Source organism: Pongo pygmaeus, chromosome 1, assembly GCF_028885625.2.
Source record: "Pongo pygmaeus isolate AG05252 chromosome 1, NHGRI_mPonPyg2-v2.0_pri, whole genome shotgun sequence".
Lineage (NCBI taxonomy): Eukaryota > Metazoa > Chordata > Mammalia > Primates > Hominidae > Pongo > Pongo pygmaeus.
Window position 1 is genome coordinate 204494624 of NC_072373.2, and position 25584 is coordinate 204520207.

At 54.2% G+C, this 25584-nt stretch overlaps 1 protein-coding gene across 1 annotated transcript in view; it reads left to right on the forward strand.

The window, feature by feature from the left end:
• The first annotated feature begins 3502 nt into the window (after positions 1–3502).
• Positions 3503–25584, forward strand: part of CRYBG2 (crystallin beta-gamma domain containing 2) — a 34915-nt gene continuing 12833 nt past the window's right edge. The window contains exons 1-17 of the mRNA XM_054499293.1: positions 3503–3560; positions 4615–4704; positions 5257–5996; positions 13369–13468; positions 13538–16477; positions 16922–16969; positions 17056–17168; positions 17332–17461; positions 20813–20952; positions 21759–21885; positions 22188–22223; positions 22569–22705; positions 22864–22990; positions 23263–23402; positions 23511–23637; positions 23873–23905; positions 24037–24149. Coding sequence (XP_054355268.1) covers positions 5710–5996; positions 13369–13468; positions 13538–16477; positions 16922–16969; positions 17056–17168; positions 17332–17461; positions 20813–20952; positions 21759–21885; positions 22188–22223; positions 22569–22705; positions 22864–22990; positions 23263–23402; positions 23511–23637; positions 23873–23905; positions 24037–24149 — 4598 coding nt within the window. The 5' untranslated portion in view covers positions 3503–3560; positions 4615–4704; positions 5257–5709. The remainder of the gene's footprint in view (positions 3561–4614; positions 4705–5256; positions 5997–13368; positions 13469–13537; positions 16478–16921; positions 16970–17055; positions 17169–17331; positions 17462–20812; positions 20953–21758; positions 21886–22187; positions 22224–22568; positions 22706–22863; positions 22991–23262; positions 23403–23510; positions 23638–23872; positions 23906–24036; positions 24150–25584) is intronic.

Consider the following 25584-nt stretch of genomic DNA (forward strand, 5'->3'; position numbering starts at 1 on the left):
GAGCGGTGCGGAGGCCCGGGGGCCTGCCTGGCCCGCCTTTTGGCTGGGTTAGGGGTCCGGAGGGAGCACAGCGGGAAAGAGACCTCGGAGGCCACATCCCGGGATAGGTGAGGAGAGATGGAGAAAGGCCGCGTGGGGCGCCCCTGGGCCCTAGACCGTGTGTGTGTGTGTGTGTGTGTGTGAGAGAGAGAGAGAGAGTGTAGTGATCAAACAAGCGTGTATGTGTATCTCTCGAAGCATAAAAATATATGTGTCTTGGGAGTCCGAGGCGGGCGGATCATGAGGTCAAGAGATTGAGACTATCCTGGCCAAACAACATGGTAAAACCCCGCTTCTACTAAAAATACAAAAATTAGCTGGGTGTGGTGGCGCGCTCCTGTAGTCCCAGCTACTCCGGAGGCAGAGGCAGGAGAACCGCTTGAGCCCGGGAGGCGGAGGTTGCAGTGAGCCGAGATCCAGCCACTGCACTCCAGCCTGGCAACAGAGCAAGACACCGTCTCAAAAAAAAAAAAAGAAAAAAAAAATATATATATATACACACACACACACGTGTGTGTGTGTTAATGTATCACAATTTTGGATGTGAATGTGGAATGGTCCCTGTGGTCTTTTAAACTTTACAACTTATGTGGACAATTTCCTAAGTCAGGCAGGCAGCCTGTAGACAACAGAGACAGTTTAAGGGCAAAGGCTGTAGTTCTTCCCTTCCCTATGGACTTTGATTCTCGCATCACAGATGATGTCTTCATATCCCTTTGTCATGAACCTGACAGGTTCCATCTGAGACCGTACTGCATTTGCACTTAGATGCCACGGAGAGGTTTTCCCCTGTTGTCCCCACCCGTGGAGGTAGCTCTAGATTGTAATAACAATAAGCCTTTATTTGCCACATGCTTCATACTTCACCTGGATTATCTCACGTAATCCTCACAGCAGCCCTATGAAGCAGATATTCCACATGATTCAGATAAGGAAATGGAGGTTCAGACAGGTGACGTCACCTGCCCAAAGCCACACAGCTGGGATGTGGTGTAGCTGGGACACAGGCTTTGGCAGTCTGACTTCAGAGCCCACATTTCTGAAGCTCTGTTGCCTGCGGGGACTGCCAGACTGCAAGCCAGGGGTCCCAGCTCCTAGCTGTAGGTGCCACTGGTTATATGACCCTGAGCAGATTGCTTCACCTCTCTGAGCCCATGCACTGGTAGCTAATGTCTGAGGGGTTTTGTGTGTGTGTGTGTGTGTGTTAGAGTGTTGTGGTTGATCAAATAAGTGTGTATGAGTATCTTGAAGCATAAAAATATGTGTATCAATGTACCAAGATTTTGGATGTTAATGTGGAACGCTCCCTGTGCTCTTATATCTTTTATGTATTTACTTATTCGTTTTTTAAGATGGAATCTTGCTCTGTTGCCCAGGCTGGAGTGCAGTGGCACTATCGCATCTCACTGTAGCCTTGACCTCCCCAGGCTCATTTGATCCTCCCACCTCAGCCTTCTGAGTAGCTGGGATTACAGGCATGTGCCACCATGCTTGGCTGATTTTTTGTACAGACAAGGTTTCACCATGTTCCCCAGGCTGATCTCGAACTCCTGGACTCAAGCAGTCTGCCCACCTCAGTCTCCCAAAGTGCCAGGATTATAGGTGTGAGCCACTGCACCTGGCTCTTTTTTATTTTGATTTTTTTAACTTTTTTTTTTTTTTTTAAGTAGAATCAGGGTCTTACTCTGTCACCCAGGCTGGAATGCAGTGTCACTCTCATAGGACACTGCATCCTCAAAATCCTCCTGCCTCAGCCTCCCAAGTAGCTAGGAACATGCCAACATCCACCCAATCTTTTTATTTTTTGTAGAGTTGGAATTTGGCTATGTTGCTCAGCCTGGTCTCAAACTCCTGAGCTCAAGTGATTTGGTTTGGCCTCCCAACGTGCTGGGATTATGAGTTTGAGCTACCAGGCCTGGTCCCTTGTGCTGTTTTTTTGTTTTGCTTTGTTTTGTTTTGTTTCGTTTTTGAGATGGAGTCTCACTCTGTCGCCCAGGCTGGAGTGCAGTGGCATGATCTCGGCTCACTGCAACCTCCGCCTCCCAGGTTCAAGCGATCCTCCTGCCTCAGCCTCCTGAGTAGCTGGGACTACAAGCACGTTCCTCCACGCCCAGCTAATTTTTGTATTTTTAGTAGAGACGGGGTTTCACCATATTGACCAGGCTGGTCTCGAACTCTTGACCTCGTGATCCGCCCACCTCGGCCTCCCAAAGTGCTGGGATTAACAGGCATGAGCCACCGCGCCTGGCCCCTTGTGCTCTTTTAAAACTTTAAAATGTTTTAAACAGAAGGAAAAACATCCTGTGGAAGGCCAAGTCAAAAGGCGGGGAAGGCAGTATTGAGAATCTGAGAGCCCCACAGCTCCCCGGTCCTACATCCGTGAAGAGCATGGGGTGTGCTCTCACACGTGGGTGTTTGTGTGTCTGCCCAGTTACCTGGCAATTTGTTCTGATCTTATCATGGCACAGTTGTCTTCAGCCTGCGCCAGGGGGAGTGGGGGTGTGGTGGGGGCAAAATGAGGGCAGGGATTTGTGCTGCTCTGTCATCCTAAAGAGAGAGGAGAAGGTCCAGTCACCCTATGCCTGGAAGCCTGGGTGCCTTGGGGTGTCCACACCCTGCCAGTGCCCTGCCCGCCCCCGCCTGGAAGACACTCCCTCCTCCTTTACCCTGTCTGGCAGAAACCTGCCCTATAGGCCCAGGCGGCACTGCCCCTCCCTCTCTAGACTTGGAGGTGCAAATGAGTCAGGGGTGGGGAGGGCCGGGAGGGGTTGTTCAGGCAATCTGCAGGGCCGGAGTGATGATTCTTGGCCATGCTACACTTGCTCTCCGTTCTCACCCGCCCTGGGAATGGGACTCCGGTACTGAGGCGGGGGCCTCTGACCCCTGCTGATTGCTGGGGGTGTGGAGTGCGCAGAGGAGGAGCCAAGGCACTTTCCCACCTTGCCCCCATTCATGCCGTGGTGTCCAGCCAACCTTTGGAGCGGAGTCTAAGCAAGTCATTTCACCTCTCTGGGCCTCACTTTCTGTATCCGAAAAACAGGAGGCACTAATATCCACCTTCTAGGATTACTGTGAGGCTTAGGGGAGATTATGTAGGTACAATGCCTAGTGCCAAGCCTGGCACACAGGAAGGCCTCAGCAAACGGCCAACTTTTGCATTATCAGGGCACTGTCTTTCTCTGTATTCCAGCCCCATAACAGGCCCAGCCCCCATTTTGCAATCAAGCCCATTCCTGTCTCTTTCTTTGCCTCTGGGGGTGAAGTGGACAGCTGGGAGAGGGAACAGAGAAGAGGCTGCCACATAATCCTTCCCCAAAATGTGTTAGGAGTTCATCCTGCTGGGCTGTGGGCCCTGAAAAAAGGTTGGGGGAGAGGACTTCCGGGTCCAGACTGGGGGTGATGGTATTGACACAGGAGGAGGCTACTTCATTCTCTTCCCCCTGTGCTTCCTTCCCAGGCCTCGGGATGGCCGGAGCTGCTCTGACCTAGCCCAGGGTACCACCTGCAATGTCAGTCTCAAGGTAGGAGAAAATCCAAAGGGGAGTGGGGAGGGCAGGAGCTCTGGGAGGGCTGAGCAGGTTGTGAGAACCCGGACTGACAAGTCAGACAACCGGAGCTCCAGTCCTCCCTCTGCCACTGATCCACCATGTGACCCTGGGCAGATCATTCCCCTCCTTGAAACCTCAGTGTTCCCTTCTGCAAAATGAGGACAATAATGCTCCACTCTCAAGGCTGTTGTGGGAGATAAAGTAATGGATATGGGACATCCCACACGGTTGGGGCCCGGACTTTCAGGAAATGTGACTTCCTAAAGCTGGGATCTTCTGGGGAGGGATGTAGGGGCAGAGGGGCCTCGCTTGTCTCCATTCTCTTCTTTGGCCTGACCGCCTTCCATCTTTGGTCCCTTTTCCCCACTTCCTGGCATGGCCCCTCAGGGGTGAGGCTGGGCTAGTGGCTTAACCTCCTGCCCCAGTTTCCTCATCTGCAGTGGGGACCTGAGCCCTGAACTGAACAGTGAAAAGGTGTTCTTCCCTTGGAGGAGTGAGGGCAGCCTCCTCTGGAGGTGGCTTAAGCAGCCATGTGTCTCTCTTGGGTCTTAAATACCATGAGTAATTGCCAGTGTTTAATTGCCTTCTTGTTATGTGTTGGGCCGTCTGCATGGACTATCTTGTACCATCTGTACCGCACTCTCAGGAGGCAGGTACTGTTATTATCACACCCATTTTCCACATGAGGAAACTCAAATGCAAACGGTATTGCAGCTATTATAGGAAGCAGCAGGGCTGGGATTCAAGCCCAGGTTGCCTCGACCCAAGCCTCCAGGTTGCCTCGATCCAAGCCTCTAGGTTCATCACTGTACTCTTGTCTCTTGAGATGGTCAGTCCCTGGGGAATGAGAAGCTGCATCTGTTTCATAGATGAGTAAATTAAGGCATTTGGCAGCAAGGACCCCTGCTAGGAGGAATTTTGGCCTCCTCTGTTGCAAAGGAAACAGCCCATCTTTTAAAATGGGTGGTTTTGGGGGCAGTGTCCATCTGGGTCTGGGGTGCTGAGCCCTCTCCTCTTATCCCCACAGCCAGGCTGGACCCCAGGGGAAGACAGCAGAAGAGGTCAGGTGTTGTCCCATTTCAGGGGAACCCTCTTCTCTGGCTCCCTTATATCCCAGGTACATCCTCCCAGGTGTTCTGTCTTAAGCTGGGAGGGTACAAGAGAGGTGGCCACAGTCTCTCTGTTAGCCTGGAATGGGCGGAGGCCATGGGCACTTGAGGCAGGCCTTCCCACCCAGCCCTCAGCCCCAGGGCGGGGAAGCACCTCAGGACTGCAAGGAAGCTAGGATCCCCAGCCTTTGGGGGGCATGGCCGGCCAGGCCCTGGGTGCCTTGTCACCTGGGAGGGAGTGTGGCACCTGAGAGCTGGGAGCCCTCGCTGGCTTGCTGTGTGATCTCAGTCATGTCGCCATCTTCTTTGGGCCCCACTTTCCTCTTATATAGAATGGGAAGGGGTGAGTTAAATGCTGAAGGGCCTTCCCAGAGCTCTGTCCCTTTGTCCAGCTCTGGTGGCCTTGGCAGCCTCTCCCTAGGGCAGCTTACCTTGGTGTCAGAGCCCTGTTCAGCTTCCCTGTGACAGGGAAGGTACCAGGTTCCAGCGGTGCCTGGAGGGCAGGGGGAGCTGTCACTATGCCCCCGCCTCTCTCAGTGTCTGTCTCTGTTTTCATCCAGGCCCAAGGCCAGAGCTGCTCAGAATGGGACATCCATGTAGGGGGCCATGGTGATTTCTGGATTTGGAAGCAACAAGGAATCTCGGGGGGTCCTGCTCAGTCCCTGGGGCGCCTACAGAGGCCAGCGGTGGGCAGCACCTTCGACCTGGCCAGCCATGCCTCCCTGGGGCCTGAGAGCCTGGCCCTGGAAGTGGCCTCAGGAGAGCCTGCTCGTGCCAGGCTCCCCCCATACCCAGGGCCTGCTCCTGGACATGGGGAGCAGGGATCCTCAGGCTGCACCTGTCAGCAGTCTCCACCCACAGCTTCAGAGGTCCCTCTGAGGCCTGAGCCACCCAGCAACCTGGAAGACGCACCCCTGCTGCCCCGCCTTGCATCCTTCCCCAGGGCAGAGGGGACAAAGGGCAAGCCTGCCACCCCAGGGACTGCCTTGCCAGAGCCTGCCCAGACCCTACACATGTGTCCCTCTTCCAGGAGGACCCGCTACTACATCACTGTCACCCTGCTGGGACACAGGCAAGCACCTGGGGAGGAGGGTGAAGAACCGGCCCAACCAGCTCCACCCCCCTGCGGCCCTGAGGAATCCGAGGGCTGGTGGGAGCCTCCCCAGGGGCCACGCCCCATCACAGGGTGCCGGACAGCCCCGCCCCAGGAACCCCAGCTGAGAGCCCAATCGCATCAGGGGAGCACGGCCCAGCAGCAGAAGCTCCAGGCTGGCTGGACACCTGGGTCCCCACGCAGACTGTGAGTAGAGATCGGTCTCTGTGGGGAGATGGGAGGGGAGACTGGCCTGGCTGCCCTGTCTTGAGACTTTGCCTATTTCCTGGGCCTCTCCAGTTCTAGGCCCATTCATTCAGGACGCTGAGCTGACTCTGCCTTCCCTCCCTGCTCCAACCCTGCCTTCCTCTCTCTCCCTTTGCCCACAGGCTACCTCCTGGAACCCACTGCTTCTCACCCCCACTGTCCATCTGAGAAAGGGGAAAGCCTGTCAGGGAGAGGATGGGCAGAAGGGGGTTGCCTTCTCCACAGTACACACCACTCCCCAGTTCTGTTCAGGAGGCCACAGACTCAGCCTGGGAATTGGCACCCAGCCTAGGTGCTGAGTGTCCTGAGGCGAGCTGCTTAACCTCTCTGGGCCTTGAGTTGTTGAGAGGATTTGGTAGCTGAAAATGAGGAAGGAGGAGGTGGTTACAGGAATATACTTTGAACTCCAGAGACTGGGGGTGCCAAAATAGCAGGGATGCTTATTAATTATGTCTCAGTGACAGCAATAATTACCCCACCTGGCTCTGCGCTGGAAGCCAAAGGAGCAGGTGTTGAGTTTCCCAAGCCTGGATTTATTTGTGTTGAAATGACTCTCCTAAATCTGCCTGGGGGACGCAGAGGTGGAAGGATGTGTTCCCCAAAACTCATCAAGGAGGGATGAACATGGAACCTCCCAGGGATGACCCTGAGGAGGAAATGAGCCTGGGGTGGGATTTTGAACGGTGCTGAAGAATGATGGGGTGGCTGTCATTTGCAATTTGTTTTCTAAGCATAATTTTATTTAATCTTCCCAACCATCCTATGAGTAGGGACTAATCCCAACCCCTGCCTTCTAATTCTAGGAGGCTCTGAAAGGTTAAGTCACTTGCTCAAAGTCAACTAGAAAGTGAAGGAGCTAGAAACTGAACTTAGATTTCTATAACTCCAGTACCTGTGCTCTAACCACTGCTCCATCCTGCCTGGAAGAAGCCTCTTTGGCCCTGTGCAGAGAGTGGAGGGTTGGGTGAGATTGCTGTGTGGGCTCCAGGGTTTTCTGGGCTCCCATGGTGGTGGATTGGGCAGCGTTGTAGTAGCAAAGGCAGAACCAGGGATGCTGGGGTCCTCCAAGCAGGGGTCAATGTGACTGCTTCCGTGCCAAGGAAGAGGGAGATGTAGGACCCAGGCTGGCTCTGAGACCTGCTTGGATGCCTCAGAAGTCAGGGGCTGGGGGAGAAGGGCTACAGAGAGAGGGAAGGTGGGTGGAGGAGGCTACCCTGGAGAGGGGGACGGGAAAGAGAAGTAGGGTTAGCTGGCGGGATGTGGTTTCTATCTGCCACTACCTGGCTATTTTGGGCCCAGGTGGATAATGACAGACTCAGGGGGGAGGCTAGGGCTCACTTAGAGTGGGGGGCAGGTGACCTCCAGAAACATCATCCTTCTATGTCCCTTTCCTGGGAGAAGTTTCTCTGGGCCAAGATTGGCAAATATGGGAGTTGAGAAGTGAGACATAGCTGGGACTGCCAGTGGGAATGTGTAAGATAGGTGTGCATCCAAGCGTCTGTGTCCACGTTCAGGGGTAGGTGAATTTCAAGGGGAAGAGAGCTTGTGGCTGTGAACTGACTGTGTGTGTACTGTGAATGTGTGCACGTGTGTGTCATTGTGTCTGTGTTTCTGTGTGTATGTGATTTGTGTGTCCGTTGTGACTCTGACTGCCTGTGCATGTTTGTATTTCTTGGGTGAGTGTGTTTTTGTGTGTCCCTGGTTGTGTATGTTTTTGTAGGCATCTAGGTGTATCTTTGTGCCTGTGTGATTGTGGGTCTGTGTTGGTATCTGTCTGTGTGTCTGTGCCTGCGTCTGTGTGACACAGCATGTGTTTGCCTGCATGTGGGCCTGTGGACTGGTTTGGCCTAGTTTGGGGGTGACTCACAGGTAAGTGGGGAGAATCCAGGACTTGTTGGGTTAGACAAGGCTCTTTCCCACACTCCCCCCGCCCCCTCCTCAGCCTCTCCCTTCCCAGCTCCACACGCCTTGTTTGGAGGTCACAGGTCACGCTGCCAACAAATCCACTTCTGGTCTGGGGCCCTGCAGAAGAAAGGGCTCTGGGAATGGCCCCTTCTGCTGGCCCAGGAGAGGCACCCTGGGTCATTGTATTGGGGTATGTCTTCAGAGCAAGGACAAAAGGGGGCATCTATAGACAGGCACATTCCAGCAGAGTCTGAAGGACATTCTAGCAGTCATGACTGTTCAGGGACAGGGCAGGTGAACTGTCAACTGGTGACCTCCCTGTCCCTGGAGGTATGCAGGCAGAAGCCAATGACCACATGCTTGTGGAATGACTGGCTATCAGGGGTGTTGTCCAGGGGTTGGGCTGGTTGAGAAAGACGTTAAATTCTGATTGGTAGGAGGTCATTGACAATATCTGATCTGATGATCGGCCGCTTCCTTTAACATTGCTCTCCTGTCGCTTTCCTGATGCCTGTGGCGCTTTCCAAATGTCCTTGTTTTTATGTCTAATTCCTTGGCCCCTGGTTTCTTAATATGCCACCCTTCATGGGAAAGTTGGCTCTGGTTCTGGTTGAGTCTAGCCAAGGCCTAGCACATCCCTTGACGCAATTAGCATTGAATGAGTGAGTAATTGAATGAATGAATGAGTTAGAGCTCAAGCTTTGCCATTTACTATAAGCACCATCAGAGACAAGGAAGCTCGGAGAGTGGGAGGCAGGTGGACAGGGGTTAGGAGGTGCTCGGCGAGGGCGTCAAAATTCATTTAGGGGGAGTCCCAGCGAGGAGGGCAGGGGTCGCATGAGGAAAAAGGGAGTTCCCTAATGGGGACAGGGGAGTGGGTTGGGGCCTCAGTGAGAGGCTAAAATCCAGAGCCTTTGGTGTCTGGCTGTGTCCTGCTCTCAGGAAGCCCTGGCCTGGGAAAAGGACCAGGGCTCTACCTAACCTCTCTGCCTTCCAGGCCCCCTTGGACCCTGTCCCTGACACTGTCATAGCCACCAGCGGTCCTGGAGCCAGGTCAGGCTTCCCGGGGCCTCAGTCTCTTTCATCTCTGCCCCTCATAAAACCTGAGTCACTGCTGTGGCCACAGGGAAGGGTCAAAGTTCCGAATTCCACCAGCTTCTCAGGAAGGAGCACAATGGGAAATGGGGGAGGGGAGTGGGGGCAGTGGGTCCATTTCCCGCCCAGAGTCAGGTCTCTTGGAGGGGTACCTCATGGAGAAGGCCCAAAGACTGGGGCTGAACAGGCTGGCCTCTATGGGGTTCGTGGGGTCTAAGAATAGGATTGCCCTGGTCAGTATAGCTTGGAAGTCAGGGAGTGGGGGTGGAGACGCCCTCCAGGACTGACGTGGCTCCCTGTAAATGTAAACCCCCAAACCAGAGACTCAGTTATAGGATACATATATTAGGGAGTTTGGTATGGTGGGTGAGCACTTAGGGTTGGGGTTCAAGTCTTGATTCGGCTACTCTGTGACTTTGAGCAAGTTTCTTAACCTCTCTGAGCATTTAAAAAATCTCATCTGCAAAATGGGAAGGTATGATCTAATTTATTAATAATTTATTCTTTATGAGGTCTCAAGCTCCTGGGATTCTTCTGAGGCTTCAATGGGACAATGAATCTAAAGCACTTAGCAAGGTGTTTGGCAGAGTAAGCCCTCCCCAAATGGCTGTTGTTGTTGTTGTTGTAACTATTAAAACAGAGAAATTCACCTGAGAGTTCCTAGGGAGCTTAGTCTATTTTCTGCTGCTTATAATGGAATACCTGAACCTGGAAGCCCAAGGTCAAGGGGGTGCATCTGGTAAGAACCTTGTTGGTGATTCTCTGCAGAGTCCCGAGGGGGCTCAGAGCATCACATGGCAGTGCAGCTGAGGTGCTAGTTCAGGTGTCCCTTCCTCTTCCTATAAAACCACTGGTTCGGTCAGGCACAGTGGCTCACATCTGTAATCCCAGCACTGTGGGAGGCAGAGGCGGGCGGATCTCTTGGGCTCAGGAGTTTGAGACAAGCCTGGGCAACGTAGTGAAACCCCATCTCTACAAAAAATACAAAAATTAGCCAGGCATAGCGGTGCACGCTTGTAGTCCCAGCTACTCGGCGGGCTGAGGTGGGAGGACTGTTTGGGCCCAGGAGGCAGAGGTTGCAGTAAGCTGAGATTGTGCCACTGCACTCCAGCCTAGGCAACAGAGCAAAACCCTGTCTCAAAAAAAAAAAAAAAAAAAAAAAAAGCCTCTAGTCCTACTCCCATGATCACTCATTAATCCATTAAACCACTAATCTATTAATCCATGAGTATATTAATCCATTCATGAGGCATAGCCCTCATAACCCAATCACTGCTTAGAGGCCCCACCTCTCAATATTACCACATTGGGGATTAAGTTTCAACATAAGTTTTGGAGGGGACAAATATTCAAGCCATAGCAGAAGCTTAGATGGTCTTCTTCGGCAGGTGTTAATATTATCCTACATTTAGTAAGGGAGGTTATGGAGACCCAGAGACATCAAGGAAGAGTCAGAAAAGAAACAAGACCCAGGCCCCACCCCTCCAGGACGGAGGGTGACACATGCTCTGCTGAGGACGATCACAGGAGCAGCTGGACATGCCCCAGAGCCGTGGCCTGGGGGTAGGAGGGAGGATGCCTGGTTATGAAATCAGAAGATGGGAATTTAAATCCCTGCTTGACAACCTCATAGCCACGTCATCCTGGGCCAGTCACTCCTCTTCTCTGACCCTCGGTTTCTTAACCTTCAGTAGGGAAAAAAATCACAGAGGACAGAATCGAGGGAAGAGTGCATTGTAAAGCCCAAGTGCCCTAATGGAGCCAAGGGGCTCCGTTTATTTACTTTTTTTTATTTTTATTTTGAGACAGAGTCTCGCTCTGTTGCCCAGGCTAGAGCGCAGTGGCATGATCTCAGCTCACTGCAACCTCCGCCCCCCAGGTTCAAGCAATTCTCCTACCTCAATTTCCCAAGTAGCTGGGATTGCAGGTGCCCACCACCATGCCTGGATATTTTTATTTTTAGTAGAGACTAGGTTTCATCACCTTAGTCAGGCTGGTCTTGAACTCCTGACCTCAGGTGATCGGCCTGCCTTGGCCTCCCAAAGTGCTGGGATTACAGGCGTGAGCCACCACACCCAGCCTTATTTTTGTTTTTATTAAAAACTTTTTTTTTAGGCCGGGGGCAGTGGCTCACATCTGTAATCCCAGCACTTTGGGAAGCCAAGGCGGGTGGATCACTTGAGGTCAGGAGTTTGAGACTAGCCTGGGCAACATAGTGAAACCCCATCTCTACTAAAAATACAAAAATTAGCTGGGAATGGTGGCACATGCCTGTAATCCCAGCTACTCAGGAGGCTGAGGCAGGAGAATCGCTTGAACCTGGGCTGAGATCGTGCCACTGCACTCCAGCCTGGGCGACAGAGCGAGACTCCATCTCAAAAAATAATGATAACTTTTCTTAGAGATAAGATCTCTCTGTCACTCAGGCTGGAGTGCAGTGACACGATCATAGCTCATTGCAGCCTGGGCTCAAGTGATCCTCCCACCTCAGCCTCCAGGGTAGCTAGGGCTACAGGCACACACCACCATGCTGGTTAATTCTTTTAATTTTTTGTAGAGACTTGTAGAGTCTTGTTATGTCACCTAGGCTGGTCTAGAACTGCTGGCCTCAAGCAATCCTCCCACCTCTGCCTCCCAAAGTGCTGGGATTACAGGTGTTAGCCACTGCCCCCAGCTCTGAGAGGCTCCATTTAGACCTACACTTGCACACAGACCTGCCCCTGTGCTCTGGAGACCATCAGCAGGTGCTCATGCCTGTACACATGTGTGCACACCTGCTAACGTTTGGTCACAAATCTCCAAGGTGACAGCAGAAAGTTGATGAGCCAGCAATTTAGGTTATAAGGCGAGCATTTTGGGTGTGGTGGCATGTGCCTGTAGTCCCAATTACTTGGAGAGTTAACGCAGAAGGATCACTTCAGCCCAGGAGTTCAAGGCTGCAGTGAGCTACTGCACTTCAATCTGGGCAACAGAGCAAGACTCAGTCTCATAAAATAAATTAAAATAAAAAGATAAAAATTTAGGCCAGGCACAGTAGTGGCATATAGCCGTAATCCCAATGTTTTGGAAGGCCAAGGTGGGAGGATCACTTCAGCCCAGGAGTTGGAGACCAGCCTGGGCAACATAACAAGACCTCAAAATACAAAATAAAAACTAGCTGGGGCTGGGCACGGTGGCTCACACCTGTAATCCGAGCACTTTGGGAGGCCGAGGCGGGTGGATCATGAGGTCAGGAGATCAAGACCATCCTGGCTAACACGGTGAAACCCCGTCTCTACTAAAAATACAAAAAAATTAGCCGGGTATGGTGGCGGGCGCCTGTAGTCCCAGCTACTTGGGGAGGCTGAGGCAGGAGAATGGTGTGAACCGGGGATGTGGAGCTTGCAGTGAGCCGAGATCATGCCACTGCACTCCAGCCTGGGCGACTGAGCGAGACTCCGTCTCAAAAAATAAATAAATAAATAGAAATAAAAATAATAAATAAATAAATAAATAAATAAATAAATAAAAACTAGCTGGGTGTGGTGGCGTGTGCCTGTAGTCCCAGCTACTCGGGAGGCTGAGGCAGGAAGATCACTTGAGCCCAGGAGTTCGAGGCTGCAATGAGCTATGATCACGCCACTGTACTCCAGCCTGGGTAACAGAGCGAGATCCTGTCTCAAAAAAAAACCAAAACAAAACAAAAAAAAGACAAAAAAATGCGGGGGGAGGTTTCGTTGTTTCTTTTACTGGACTCTGGCAAGACTCCAGTTTTGTGGCTGAGGACCCGGATGCTTGAAGGGGAGAAATGGCCAGTTAGTGAGCAGCTAAGGAACCCAGCTCTGCTTAAGGCCAAAGCCCATCTTTCCTGAACAGAGTTAGAACAACGCTTGCCCAGTTTTCGGCTTTCTAGTTTTCAGCTCCTGGGGGACTAGACCTAGGGCTCTGTGGGCAGAGTCCCAGCCCCCCCCATAGACCTGTGGGTCAGCTGCGTCTTCCCTTCTGCCTTCTTCCTTTTCTCTCCTTCTGGGCTCAGGCCTCAGCTTCACCTTTGAAGGACCCTGACCTAGGAAATCACCTGAAAGTCAGGGAGAGGGATGGATGAGGGGCTCTGATCAACCAAATCAGAGCTAAGACTACCATGCCTATTTCACAGATGAGAAAGCAATGACCCAACAGGCCAAGCGATTTGCCTGAGGTTCCCGGCCTGACCGGGGTAGGGGTGGTTATTTGCCTGAGGTTCCTGGCCTGACCTGGGTAGGGGTGGTTATTCCGTACTTTGGGAAGCCACTCTCACCACCCTCTGACCCTCATCTCTCTTATTCCTCTGCAGGGAGCTGGACCACAGTGGGACAAGGACACCTCCAGACAGGTTGCCGGGGCCCCACATGGAGGAGGCAGGTGGGCCCACGGCCCAGGCCAAGGCCCGAGTGGTAAGTGCCACATTGACATGGCGGCAGCGGCCCCCTGCCCAGGAAGAGATCAAACATGGTTTTCACAAGGTGTCCCTGGTGTCAGGGGCCCAGATGGAAGTCCCCCAGAAGGAGATGTTTGAGTTCAGCCGTCGAGAGGAAGTCAATGGCTTTGCAACACAGGAAGAAGAGACTGTCAATTGCCAGGGCCCTCGGGATACGGCTGGCTCCAAGAACTTCCAGAGCCATGGACCCATCTTTTCCAAGAAGTACATACCACCTCCCAAGGAGAAAAGGCCTGAGGGGAGGTTGAAGGAGGCTGTGGACCAGAGTGATGGCAGCCGCCAAGCTCCCAGGACTGAGCCCCCACGTGTGGGAGCTATGGCCAGGACTGAGCTTTTGGTTCCCCTGCCTGGGCCCCGAGAGCCAAGTCCCCACCCAGGTGTAGGTCTCACCAGTGGTAGCTCCCGGAGCCTCGAGGAATACCGAGTGACACGCACTGTGCGGACTGCCACGGTGGTGGGAGGTCATGTGGACCGGCGGGTGAGCAGCTCTGTGACTGTGAGGCCAGTGTCCTCAGGTGAGGCCCTGCCACGGGGCCGTCAGGTCGCCCGCATGGTGCCGCCAGTGGTGGTGGGCTCCCCACCAGGCTCGCCCAGCCGCAGCCAGGCTGTGAAAGTGCTAAGTAACCTCGTGCCTGCTGGACACAGCCCCCCTGCCAGCCACCTGCCCAGGCCCACGGCTGACAGGCCAAGGAGCACAGGTCTGGGCAGCACAGTGAGGGCAGCCTTGAGGCAGCTGCCTGAGACCAGGACAGCACAGCTTAAAGACAGCTCTGCCCTGGCCTCTACAGGCATCCCAGCCAGTGCTCCCCTGCCTAAGAATCAGGATGCCCTTGCAGCCTGTCCGGACAGAGACCAGGGCAGAGCCCCGGATGCCAGGGCCTGTGAGCTCCAGCAGGTGCTGGGAGCCCCCAGTTCCACTGAGCTCCCTCTCCAGACTTCTCAGGGTCAAGCATCTGTCCCCTCCTCTCCCAGACTCCAGACCCATGTCCCCTCTCCGGGCCTAACTCACCCTGCAAAGCAGCCTGTGGTGCCCACTCACCCCAGGGCCCAGCTCACTCCCTTTGTTCTGCCCCCTATAAAAAGGGAAGGGCTCGTGGACCCCCCTGCTGCCACCGTCCTGCCCATGGTGAGGAGCGAGCATGTGACAGTCCCTGGACAACCTCCTGCTCCATCCTCTACAAGAAGGAAGGATGTCCCCAGCCCAGGAGGTCTTTCTGCTCCATCATCCCCAAGGAATAAGTTTGTTCAGAACTCTGAAAATGTCCCTGTCCTCCCCTTCGCCCAGAGGGAGGTGGTACGGGGCCCCGGTGCTCCTGCTGCCTTGTCCCCAACCCCGAAAGAGGTCGTGAAGGGCCCTGGTGCTCCTGCTGCCTCATCTCCCACCCGGAAGGAGGTGGTGCAGGGGTCCAGTGCTCCTGCTGCCTCGTCCCCCACCTGGAAAGAGGTCGTGAAGGGCCCCAGTGCTCCTGCTGCCTCATCTTCCACCCAGGAGGTGGTGCAGGGGTCCAGTGCTCCTGCTGCCTCATCCCCCATCCAGAAAGAGGTCGTGAAGGGCCCCAGTGCTCCTGATGCCTCATTTCCCACCTGGAAAGAGGTTGTGAAGGGCCCTGATGCTCCTGCTGCCTCATCCCCCACCCAGAAGGAGGTGGTGCAGGGGTCTGGTGCTCCTGCTGCCTTGTCCACCGCCCCAAAAGAGGTCGTGAAGGGCCCTGGTGCTCCTGCTGCCTCATCCCCCACCCAGAAAGAGGTTGTGAAGGGCCCCGGTGCTCCTGCTGCTTCATCCTCCACCCAGAAGGAGGTGGTGCAGGGGTCCAGTGCTCCTGCTGCCTCGTCCCCAACCCAGAAAGAGGTTGTGAAGGGCCCCGGTGCTCCTGCTGCCTCATCTCCCACCCAGAAGGAGGTGGTGCAGGGGTCCGGTGCTCCTGCTGCCTTGTCCCCCAAGTCAACTGAGGTTGTCCAGGGCCCAGAAGGCAGCACTAGCATCCAAAAAGAGGCTGTCCAGGGTATTGCAGGCAGCCTTGCCCCACCCCTCACCAAGGAAGAGACTGTTCAAGGCCCAACTGCTCCTGCTACCTCACTCCCCAAACAGGATAAGGGGGTCCAGGACTCTGAAGGGAGCCCCATCTCATCTCTCACCCAGAAAGAGGTTGTGCAGGACCCCGCTGCTCTCCCTGCCCCATCTTCCTCAGTGGACAGGGTGTCCCCCAGCCCAGGAGGCACCCCTGCCCCAGTGCCAACAGGAGCAGAGGCCAGCACGGAGTCCCAGCTTGTCTCTGATCCCACCGAGGGCAAGACGTGCCCAGAGACATCAAGGGAGGAGGATGAGGTGGCCCTGGCCGCTGACCTGGAGATATTCCTGGATACCCTGCGGAGCATGGAGCCCCCTGAGATCCTCCGCACTCACCGGCTGCCACGAGCCCCTCGCTCCTCCTACCTTTCCATGTACGCCACACTGCCTGCCATTGAGGAGGACCAGCCGGGGCCATGGGTGCTGGGCCCTGGCCCCCAGGAGGTGCCTTCACTGGAAGAGAAAGAGGAGGAGGAGGAGGAACCAGAGAACCCCTATCTGAGTGATGATGAGAAGCTCCAGCGCAGGCAGGAGAAAGCTGGGCCCAGCCCCTCCAGAGACCTCCACCCTGCCAGACCCACCCAGGTCTCCTGCTCTCCTCTGGAGATGATGAAGAAGCATGTAGCAGGAACCAAGGGCCCCCACTCAGAGCTGGGATTGGAATTGCAGGGAGGCAGCAGGCCCACTTCCCGTCTCGGAGGCAGCCTTCTGTTCGGCAGTCTGGTGCCTGCCACCAAGGAGGCCTCCACCCCGGAACCACTGGGCACAAAACTATCTGCTCTGCAGCCCCATGGGGCACCGGGGCTCAGGAAGGTGCCAGGACAGTTGCCCCTGCTTTGCAGTGAAAGACCATCCCCAACGGAGAAGCTTGCCTGTTCCCTGCCCCTGGAGGGGTGGGTAAGTGAGGCCTCGGGTGGGCAAAGGAGGTGCCTGGCCTCACCTGGGTCAAGGCTTGGGTGGTGTGAAGAGAGTGGTGCTGGGAGTCAGAGTCTGGGGGCAGAGGCTTCTGTCTGAAGTCTGGTTCAGCTGACCTGTGGAAGCCACATCTCTCTGGGCCTCAATCTCCCTATCCTTACTGTGGGAGGTTTGTACTGTGGATTCCAAAGGGTGTGGGGGCTCCAAGATCCTGGGAGCTGAGGAAGGCGGGTGATGAGCACCGAGCTCCTGGGACAGGGTGATGAAGCCCCTGGGGGTTGGGAACAAGTATGAGAACCCTCTATGCGCCAGCTCCTTGGGGTTGGAGGTTAATAGGGAGGATGTGGGATCCTTGGAATGGCAGGTTGTGGGGAGGCAGAAAAGAGGTGACCCACAGGACTTCTTTATCACCTGCCTCCGTTTCAGAGCCCAGCCTTAAAGACCCAGGGCAAGCCGAACACCAGGCCTGGAAAGGTAGGGTTGTGGGGGCAAGTGGGTGGGGGCAGCAGGAGGCAGGGGCCTGGGGTCAGGGCCTGAGGACCGCTTCTGTGCCTTCTCAGGTGATCTTCTTCTCGGAGTCTGGCTGCCAAGGCAGTGGCAGGGAGGTCTGGGGAGACATTGTTGATGCCTCAGGCTGGGCCCCCGTAGCCTCCATAAGGGTAGTTCGAGGCTGGTGAGTGGGGAGTGCCCAGCAAGGCACCTGGCTGTGAACCTGGGGGCGTGCAGAGGGGAGTGAGGAGTGACCAGGCCAGCCTGGGAGAAACCCCATCAGCTACCCGGCAGCCCTGGGCACATCCTCCTCACCATCTGTGACCCTGGAATCTCTGTGCCCACAGCTGGGTGCTGTATGAAGAGCCAGAGTTCCGGGGTCAGAAGCTGGTCCTGCCTGAAGGAGACGTGGAACTCAGAACCCCAGGGACAAAGTGGAGTCCCCAAGGCATCGGCTCCCTAAGGAGGGTTGTCTGGGTGAGTGAGTTGGAGGTGGGAGATGGCCTCAAGTGCCTAGAGTTGAAATCCCTGAGGCCGGGAGCAGTGGCTCACGCCTGTAATGCCAGCACTTTGGGAAGCCAAGGCAGGTGGATTGGCTGAGGACAGGAGTTGGAGACCAGCCTGGCCAACATGGTGAAACCCCGTCTCTACTAAAAATACAAAAATTAGCCGAGTGTGGTGGCATGCGCCTGTAATCCCAGCTTCTCGGGAGGCTGAGGCAGGAGAATTACTTGAACCCGGGAGGCAGAGGTTGCAGTGAGCCTGGATTGTATCACTGCACTCCAATCTGGGCAACAGAGTGAGACTCCGTTTCAAAAGAAATTCCTGGCAGAGATCTTATAGGGTAGTGAGCAGAGGGGCTTAATGTGGACTGGTCTGTAGATTCCTGACCGTGGAGCTGACTGGGGAAGAAAGAGATTCTGGGGAATGGGCAGCCTGGCTTGAGGAGTCGGGGCCCAGGCAAGAGGCCAAGCTCAGCTTGGGAAAGCAGCCTGGGGAAGTTTGAGTGGATGCTCAAGCAGGAAGGGGAGAGAGCAGCAGAGACAAGGTAGGAGTGGACGTGGGGGTTACCTGCCCCCCAGGGGCCAGCGTGCAGACCCCCCAGTCAGACCCGAGGTGCCAGGCATGTTTGCTCATTCATTTGTTCACAGATGCTCACTCATGTCTAATGTATGCCAGGCACCGGTGCCAGGCAATAGGCAGTGGGGGGAGATCTCTTTGCCCTTCAGGACTTACAGTCAAGCTAGGCTATGAGGATTGGGTTTGGAGCAGGGATGCCATATAGCCAGACTAGGGATTTATAAACATCCCACTGGCTGCCAGGTGGAAAAAAGAGGGATCCTGGAGGCAGGGAGACCAAGAAGGGCTGTGATTTCCAGCCAGGGGCACCTCTGATTTTTGAGGAAGGGCTGTGTGGTTTGAAAAGTTAACATTATAATTTCAAAAGCCAGGTGCAGTGGCTCACGCCTATAATCCCAGCACTTTGGGAGGCCAAGTTGGGGGATTACCTGAGGTCAGGAGTTCAAGACCAGCCCAGACAACATGGGCTCTACTAAAAAATACAAAAATTAGCCAGGTTTGATGGTGGGCACGTATAATCCCAGCTACTGGGGAGGCTGAGGCTGGAAAATTGCTTGAACTCGGGAGGCGGAGGTTGCAGTGAGCTGAGATCATGCCATTGCACTCCAGCCTGGGCAACAAGAGTAAAAAAAAATTATAATTTCATGTGCTGTGCTGTGAAAACAACAACATTGTTGTTTAATTTCAAGCTTAATTTCAAAATTAAGCTTGATACCAGAAGGAAGAGCAATGACTCTAAAAGCAGTGTCTATCAGGCATTTTGGTTCTTTTGGTTTGTTTGATTTTTTGATTTTTGTTTCTTTTTTTTTTTTTTTTGAGACAGAGTCTCGCTCTGTCGCCCAGGCTGGAGTGCAGTGGCACGATCTTGACTCACAGCAGGCTCCGCCTCCCAGGTTCATGCAATTCTCCTGCCTCAGCCTCCCGAGTAGCTGGGACCACAGGCACCTGCCACCACGCCCAGCTAATTTTTTTTTTGTATTTTTAGCAGAGACGCGGTTTCACCGTGTTAGCCAGGATGGTCTCGATCTCCTGACCTCATGATCCGCCCATCTTGGCCTCTCAAAGTGCTGGGATTACAGGTGTGAGCCACTGCGCCTGGCCTGATTTTTGTTTCTAATGAAAGAATGAATAACTGAGTCCAGAGCTGTTGCAATCTTCCTGGTAGGAGATGATGAGTGCTCATTAGGCTTAACTAGGACAGTGGCCCAGGAGGAGGGGATAGTTTTCAAAGCCTCTCCAGAGGCTGGGCATGGTGGCTCACGCCTGTAATCCCAACACTTTGGGAGGCTGAGGCAGGTGGATCACCTGAGGTCAGGAATTCAAGACCAGCCTGGCCAACCTGATGAAACCCTGTCTCTACTAAAAAAAATACAAAAAATTAGCCGGGCATGGTGGCAGGTGCCTGTAATCCCAGCTGCTTGGGAGGCTGAGGCAGGAGAATCGCTGAACCCAGGAGGCAGAGGTTTCGGTGAGCCAAGATCACACCACTGCAATCCAGCCTGGGCAACAAGAGCAAAACTCCGTCTCAAAAAACAAAAAAACAAAAACAAAACAAAAAAAAAAACAAAGCCTCTCCAGAAACACACAAATGTTTGTGGACAATTAATTGTGAACTTCTGACAATAAATTCATCTTCATATGGGAGGTAACAACTACAAGAGAAAAGCAAAGGCTTTGAAGTCAGATGTTTCTGGATTCCTTTGATTCATTCAGCGTTGATTGGGCGCCTGTTATATGCCAAGCACATGGGAGGTGCTGGGTTGCAACAGTGAACAAAAACTATACTGCTCTGCTACTTACAAGCTGTGTGACCTTGGGTAGGTTGCTTAACTTCTCCCAGCCTCACTTTCCTTACCTGTGACTGGATGAATAACGCCCACTGGGAGGACTAAATGAGATAGGGTAGGACATGACCTTAGCACACTGCCTTGCATGCAGTAGATGCTTCGTACATATTTGATGAATGAATGAGTAAATGAAAATGGTCCTGGTGGGGAAGAAACACTCAGAATACAAAGAGGATCTGCTGCTTCCTGGGATGACGTGCAGGCAAAGCCAGTCTAGACAGAGGCAGGAACCGTACCTAAAGAAGCAGTCAAAGTTGGAACTCAGGAAGTGGCTGTCCATCTTGCTCATCCTCCCACCAGGCTGGAAGTCAGGCTACCCAGAGGCAGGGCTATGGGCCTGGCACTTTGCAGGTTCTCCCGGGAACTTTTGTCCCAGGTCCCAAAGGTTCAGCAAGGGACCAGCAGGGGCTTTGGTCTCAGGCTTGTTTGGCTGACCTTGCAAAGACCACCCTAGTCACTTTCCTGGTCTCTGGGGGAATGGCTACAAAGGTTTTCTCAGAAGCTATTTGGAGCCTGGGATAAATGGACTTGGGGAAGCGGGGTGTTGTCCAAGGGGGGCTGTTTATATATCTTTTCTTTTTTTTTTTCTGTTTTGAGACGGAGTTTCACTCTTATTGCCCAGGCTGGAGTGCAATGGCGTGATCTCGGCTCACTGCAACCTCTGCCTCCCAGGTTCAAGCGATTCTTCTGCCTCAGGCTCCCCAGTAGCTGGGATTACAGGCATGCCCAGCTAATTTTGTATTTTTAGTAGAGACCGGGTTTTTCTATGTTGGTCAGCTGGTCTCAAACTGCTGACCTCAGGTGATCTGCCTGCCTCGGCCTCCCAAAGTGCTGGGATTACAGGTGTGAGCCACCACGCCCGGCTGTTTATATATATTTAATTTCCCCCCTCCTTCCACAGGACTACAGCACCCCGGAAATCAGCCTCTTCTCTGAGGAGGGCCTCAAGGGGGAGCAAGTGAAGCTAACAGAGGCCTTGAAGAATTCCCAGGGTCTGGAGAAGCCCCTGCAGGTGGCATCTGCCACCGTCTCTGCAGGACTGTGAGTCTGGTCTATTCTAGAATCCCCTCATATGACATTCACTGTGCTGGGTGCTGGGGACACAGAGGTGACAGAACACAGTTCCTGCCTTCAGGAGTGCTCAGTCCACTGGTGGGGACAGGCAAGTAAGCAGACAATAGCAATTCAGATTTTTGGGGTGAGGGAGCACAGAAAAACACCATACCATCAGAGGCAGAGTGTGGAACTCAGAGAAACCTTCCTGGAGGAGGAGACACCATGCTGGGATGAGTTGGCTAAGAATCTAAGCTCCATGAGGGCAGAGATTGTGTATGTTTGTTCACTACTGTATCCCTGATGCCTGTAGCAGGGTCTGGCACAGAGCAGATGCTTCTAAATATTTGTCAATTGAAGGAATGGGGAAAAGAGTATATCTGGCAGAGGGAATAGCACATGCAAAGGCCCAGAGAGGAGAGAGCTAAGCTTCAAATTTTCAGTGTAGCCGGTGTAAGCAACAAGTGGGAAGAACTGAGGCCCAGGGAGAAGGAAGAGGCCAGATTGCAGAGCCTCTTTGCATAGCCGGGCTTTATTGTGAGGCTAACAGGGAACTACTGGGGTTGTTGAAGCAGTTTTCCATGCATGCTAGAGAAAAATGCTCCAGCTGCTGTGTGAAATTAGAGAAGGCAAAGCCAGAGGAAGGGAGACCAATGTGGCTACTGCAAGAGATTATACGGGACTGATGGGAACCTCCGCGGAAAACCTCCTTTTCCCCTCTAAACCTTCCCTCCCGCCCACCAATCTGTATCCCTTGAAGTCTGGGGTGCAGCAGCCTCTCTGCCTTCCCCCAGGTGGCTACTGTACCCCAAACCATTATTTGAAGACACTCCCTACATCCTGGAACCTGGAGAGTACCCCACCTCAGAGGCCTGGGGCACATCGGACCCTAGCGTGGGCTCCCTGAAGCCCATGAGATTGGTAAAGAACAGGGCACACTCACAGGCCAGGAGGTCTAGGCTCTGTCCCTGGTCCCAAGTAGCTGGTCCTGCAGTCTGTGGGAAGGGATGGGGGATGAAATGTAAAACAGCAACCCTTGGAGACTGCTTCCTGGGAGCTTCTATTGGGAATGGGAGTGGGAGGAGAGGGAGGATTAACCTAAGAGATGGGGGAAGAGGGAAGACATGGGGTTGGAGTTCTCGGGATCAGGAAAATCCTAGATCCGCAGCCCCATCTGTCTTTCCCATCTCTGGGCTGGTGTCTCAGCTCTGTCTCCTCTGCAGGGCTGCCCAAGTGTGGAGAAGCCAGGGGAGCCCAGGGTAAGAGTCTGGGCTTAAGAGCCCAAGAGGGCCTTTGGTGGTGGGGTGCAGGTGTTTGATTATCGTGGTCTGGGCAGGAAATCCAGAGAGGAGGGCACTGGGGGCCAGAAGCGGGGTCTGGGGGGATGGGACCTGATGGGCTCCCTGGGAACTGGCTTTTGATGTGTAAGAAGGTCAGAGGTCGGAGTAGAGATAGGAATTGGGTAAGGGATGGAGTTCAGCAAGGAGGTGGGAGGGCTGGGGGATGCCACATTGGCCTGATGCTGGGCAGAGCCATTCCTGAGCTGGCTGGGTGTGTTTGGGTCCAGATGACTCCCCGCTATCCTGACAGCCCCTTTCCCCCAGGCTGTGGTGTATGAGGCCCCAGGCTTTCAGGGCCGCAGCTGGGAAGTGAGCCGAGACATCTACAACCTTCAGCAGCCAGAGGACAGCCAGAGCCCCCACCTGGCCTCTGTGGGGTCCCTGAGAGTTCTTGGGGGCTGGTGAGAACTCAGGACCCTTCCTTCTATTTCATCACCTCTGGCCTTTACCCTTGGGAGTGGGGAGTGACCTGGGCTGTGTAGGGGTGGGGACAGCTGTCTCATTCATCCATGGGCCTCCTATGACTGAACCTGCCTGTCCATCCTCCTGCTTTTCCCAGCTGGGTGGGCTACGAGAAGGAGGGCTTCCGGGGCCACCAGTATCTGCTGGAGGAGGGGGAATACCCAGACTGGTCACACTGGGGAGGCTATGACGAGTTGCTGACCTCCCTCCGGGTCATCCGGACGGTAAGCAAAGGCAATTGGCCCATCCCTCTGCCTCTGGCCACAGCCAGACCTCCCCCAGTACAGTTTGTGGAGGGAAGAATTTGTACCCCCTCTCCGTGTTCTCCCTCGAAGTGTTCCCAGAGGTCTAGCCTCTCTTCCCCTGCTGTTCTTCTCCAGGCTGTACTGATAGCCTCACCCCTAATTCCCCGGGTGGGCTGTGACCCTGGGGTCTGGGCACTCCCAGGGGTTTCGGTTTGTGGGCGGGAGAGACCTGACTGTCCCTGGGGACCCAGGACTTCGGGGACCCGGCCGTCGTGCTATTTGAGGCCATGGACTTCGAGGGGCACGGCGTGGAGGTGAGCAAGGCATTGCCGGATGTGGAGCTGGTGCAACACGGCCCCAGCACACAGGCCATCCACGTGCTCAGTGGCGTGTAAGTGACCCGGGCTCCGGGAGCGGGGCGGGCCCGGGCGAGCCGGGGGCGGTTCCAGGAGAGGTGCAGGCTCCGTCCCAGCTGACCCGCGCCCCGCCCTTCCTGCAGGTGGGTGGCCTACCAGGAGGTGGGCTTCTCCGGGGAACAGTACGTGCTGGAGAAGGGCGTGTACCGTAACTGCGAGGACTGGGGTGCTGGCAACAGCGCCCTCGCCTCGCTGCAGCCGGTCCTACAGGTGCGTGCCGGCCGCGGGGGGCGGGGCCTCCCCGGTGGCGGGACCTGGAGTTCGGGTGCGCCCCGCCCACACGCAGAGGTAGAGGGCTGGAGGACCTGCCTGGGCGCTTGGGGCGGGGCCTTGGAAGGGGGCGGGGCCGAGGGCGCGGCCGCGGGGTGGGCAGTACTGAAACCTAGAGGAGCCGAGGCTAGGGGCCCGCACCCTCCCTAATTCTCGATTCGGTCCCTCCCTTCAGGTCGGGGAGCACGATCTGCACTTCGTCTCAAAGGTAAGGCGGGGACTCCGCAGGGAGCCGCTGGGCTCACGTCTCTCCCCTCGTTTCAAACCCCTCCCCTCCCCGCTGTTCTCGGCCCCACTCCATCGCCCTCCTTTCCCCTCATCTCCCCTCTCTGCCTCCAGATTCAGCTTTTCTCCCGTCCCGACTTTCTGGGCGAACACTTCTCCTTCGAAGATGACCAGGTCGCTCTGCCCGCCTCCTTCCGACCTCAGTCCTGCCGGGTCCACGGCGGCAGGTGAGGACGTGGAGGGGTGGAGGGCTGGGGGCGCTGGGGCAGAGGCGGGGCTGCAGGAGGAGAATCTTTCAAATGATTTCCTTCCTTTGGCTACCTTGGGATGAGCTGTTCTGTCTTGCGCAATTTTAAAACTAACAAAATAAAATAAGGTTTTAATGGAAAATGTAAAACTGTAGATTATATAATATAAAGATAAATCTTGTTTCCTCTATCCGTGTGCTCTTTTAAATTTTCAGTGGAGTATTTTAAATCCCTGACCCAACGTAAAATTTCATGGGTACACACTTCAACGTGTGTCTCTAATATGAAAGAACATTTTCCCCACGTAGCCACAAGTCATTATCACATCTAATAAAATTAATAACAATTTGTTCATATTACCCAATACCCAGTCCGTGTTCAGATTTCTCCCATTGTCTCAAAAATGCCTTTGTGAAATTAACTTGTTTTTCTCAGCATCCAAATAAGGTCCTTGGGCCAGGTTTCCTCACGTTGGCCAGGCTGATCTCAAACTCCTGGGCTCAAGCCATCCGCCACCTCGGCCTTCCAAAGTGCTGGGATTACAGGCATGAGCCACCGTGCCTGGCCGACCCCAGTAGTTTTTTTGTATTGTTTTGTTTTGTTTTGAGACAGAGTTTTGCTCTGTTGCCCAGGCTGGAGTGCAGTGGCGCGATCTCAGCTTACCGCAACCTCCGCCTCCCAGGTTCAAGCGATTCTCCTGCCTCAGCCTTCCCAAGTAGCTGGGATTATAGGCATAGGCCACCAAGCCCGGCTAATTTTGTATTTTTAGTAGAGATGGGGTTTCTCCATGTGGGTCAGGCTGGTCTTGAATTCCCAACCTCAGGTGATCCGCCCACCTCGGCCTCCGGAAGTGCTGGGATTACAGGCATGAGCCACCGCGCCCGGCGACCCCAGTAGTTTTGATAACTTTCTTGATATAATAAAATGCTCCAGGATCATTTTGTACATTTTTTTTTTTTTTTTTGCTCCAAATTAGAATTGGCTATTTGCCAAGGAACTCTGGTTCCTTTTAGTGGCAAATGGTAGAGACCAAAATCTGCATGCTAGGTGTTTCAAAGTTATAATGCCCGTATTACAACTAATAGTAAAAACCACTGAATGCTGTTGGGAGTTTCCTGGTTTTTTTTTGTTTGTTTGTTTGTTTGTTTGAGATGGAATCTTGCTCTGTCGCCCAGACTGGAGTGCAGTGGCGCTGTCTCGGCTCACTGCAACCTCCGCCTCCTGGGTTCAAGCAACTCTCCTGCTTCAGCCTCCCGAGTAGCTGGGATTACAGGCACCCGCCACCACGCCCAGCTAATTTTTGTATTTTTAGTAGATATGGGGTTTCATGATGTTGGTCAGGCTGGTCTCAAACTCTTGACCTCGTGATCTGCCCCCCTTGGCCTCCCAAAGTGCTGGGATTACAGGCATGAGC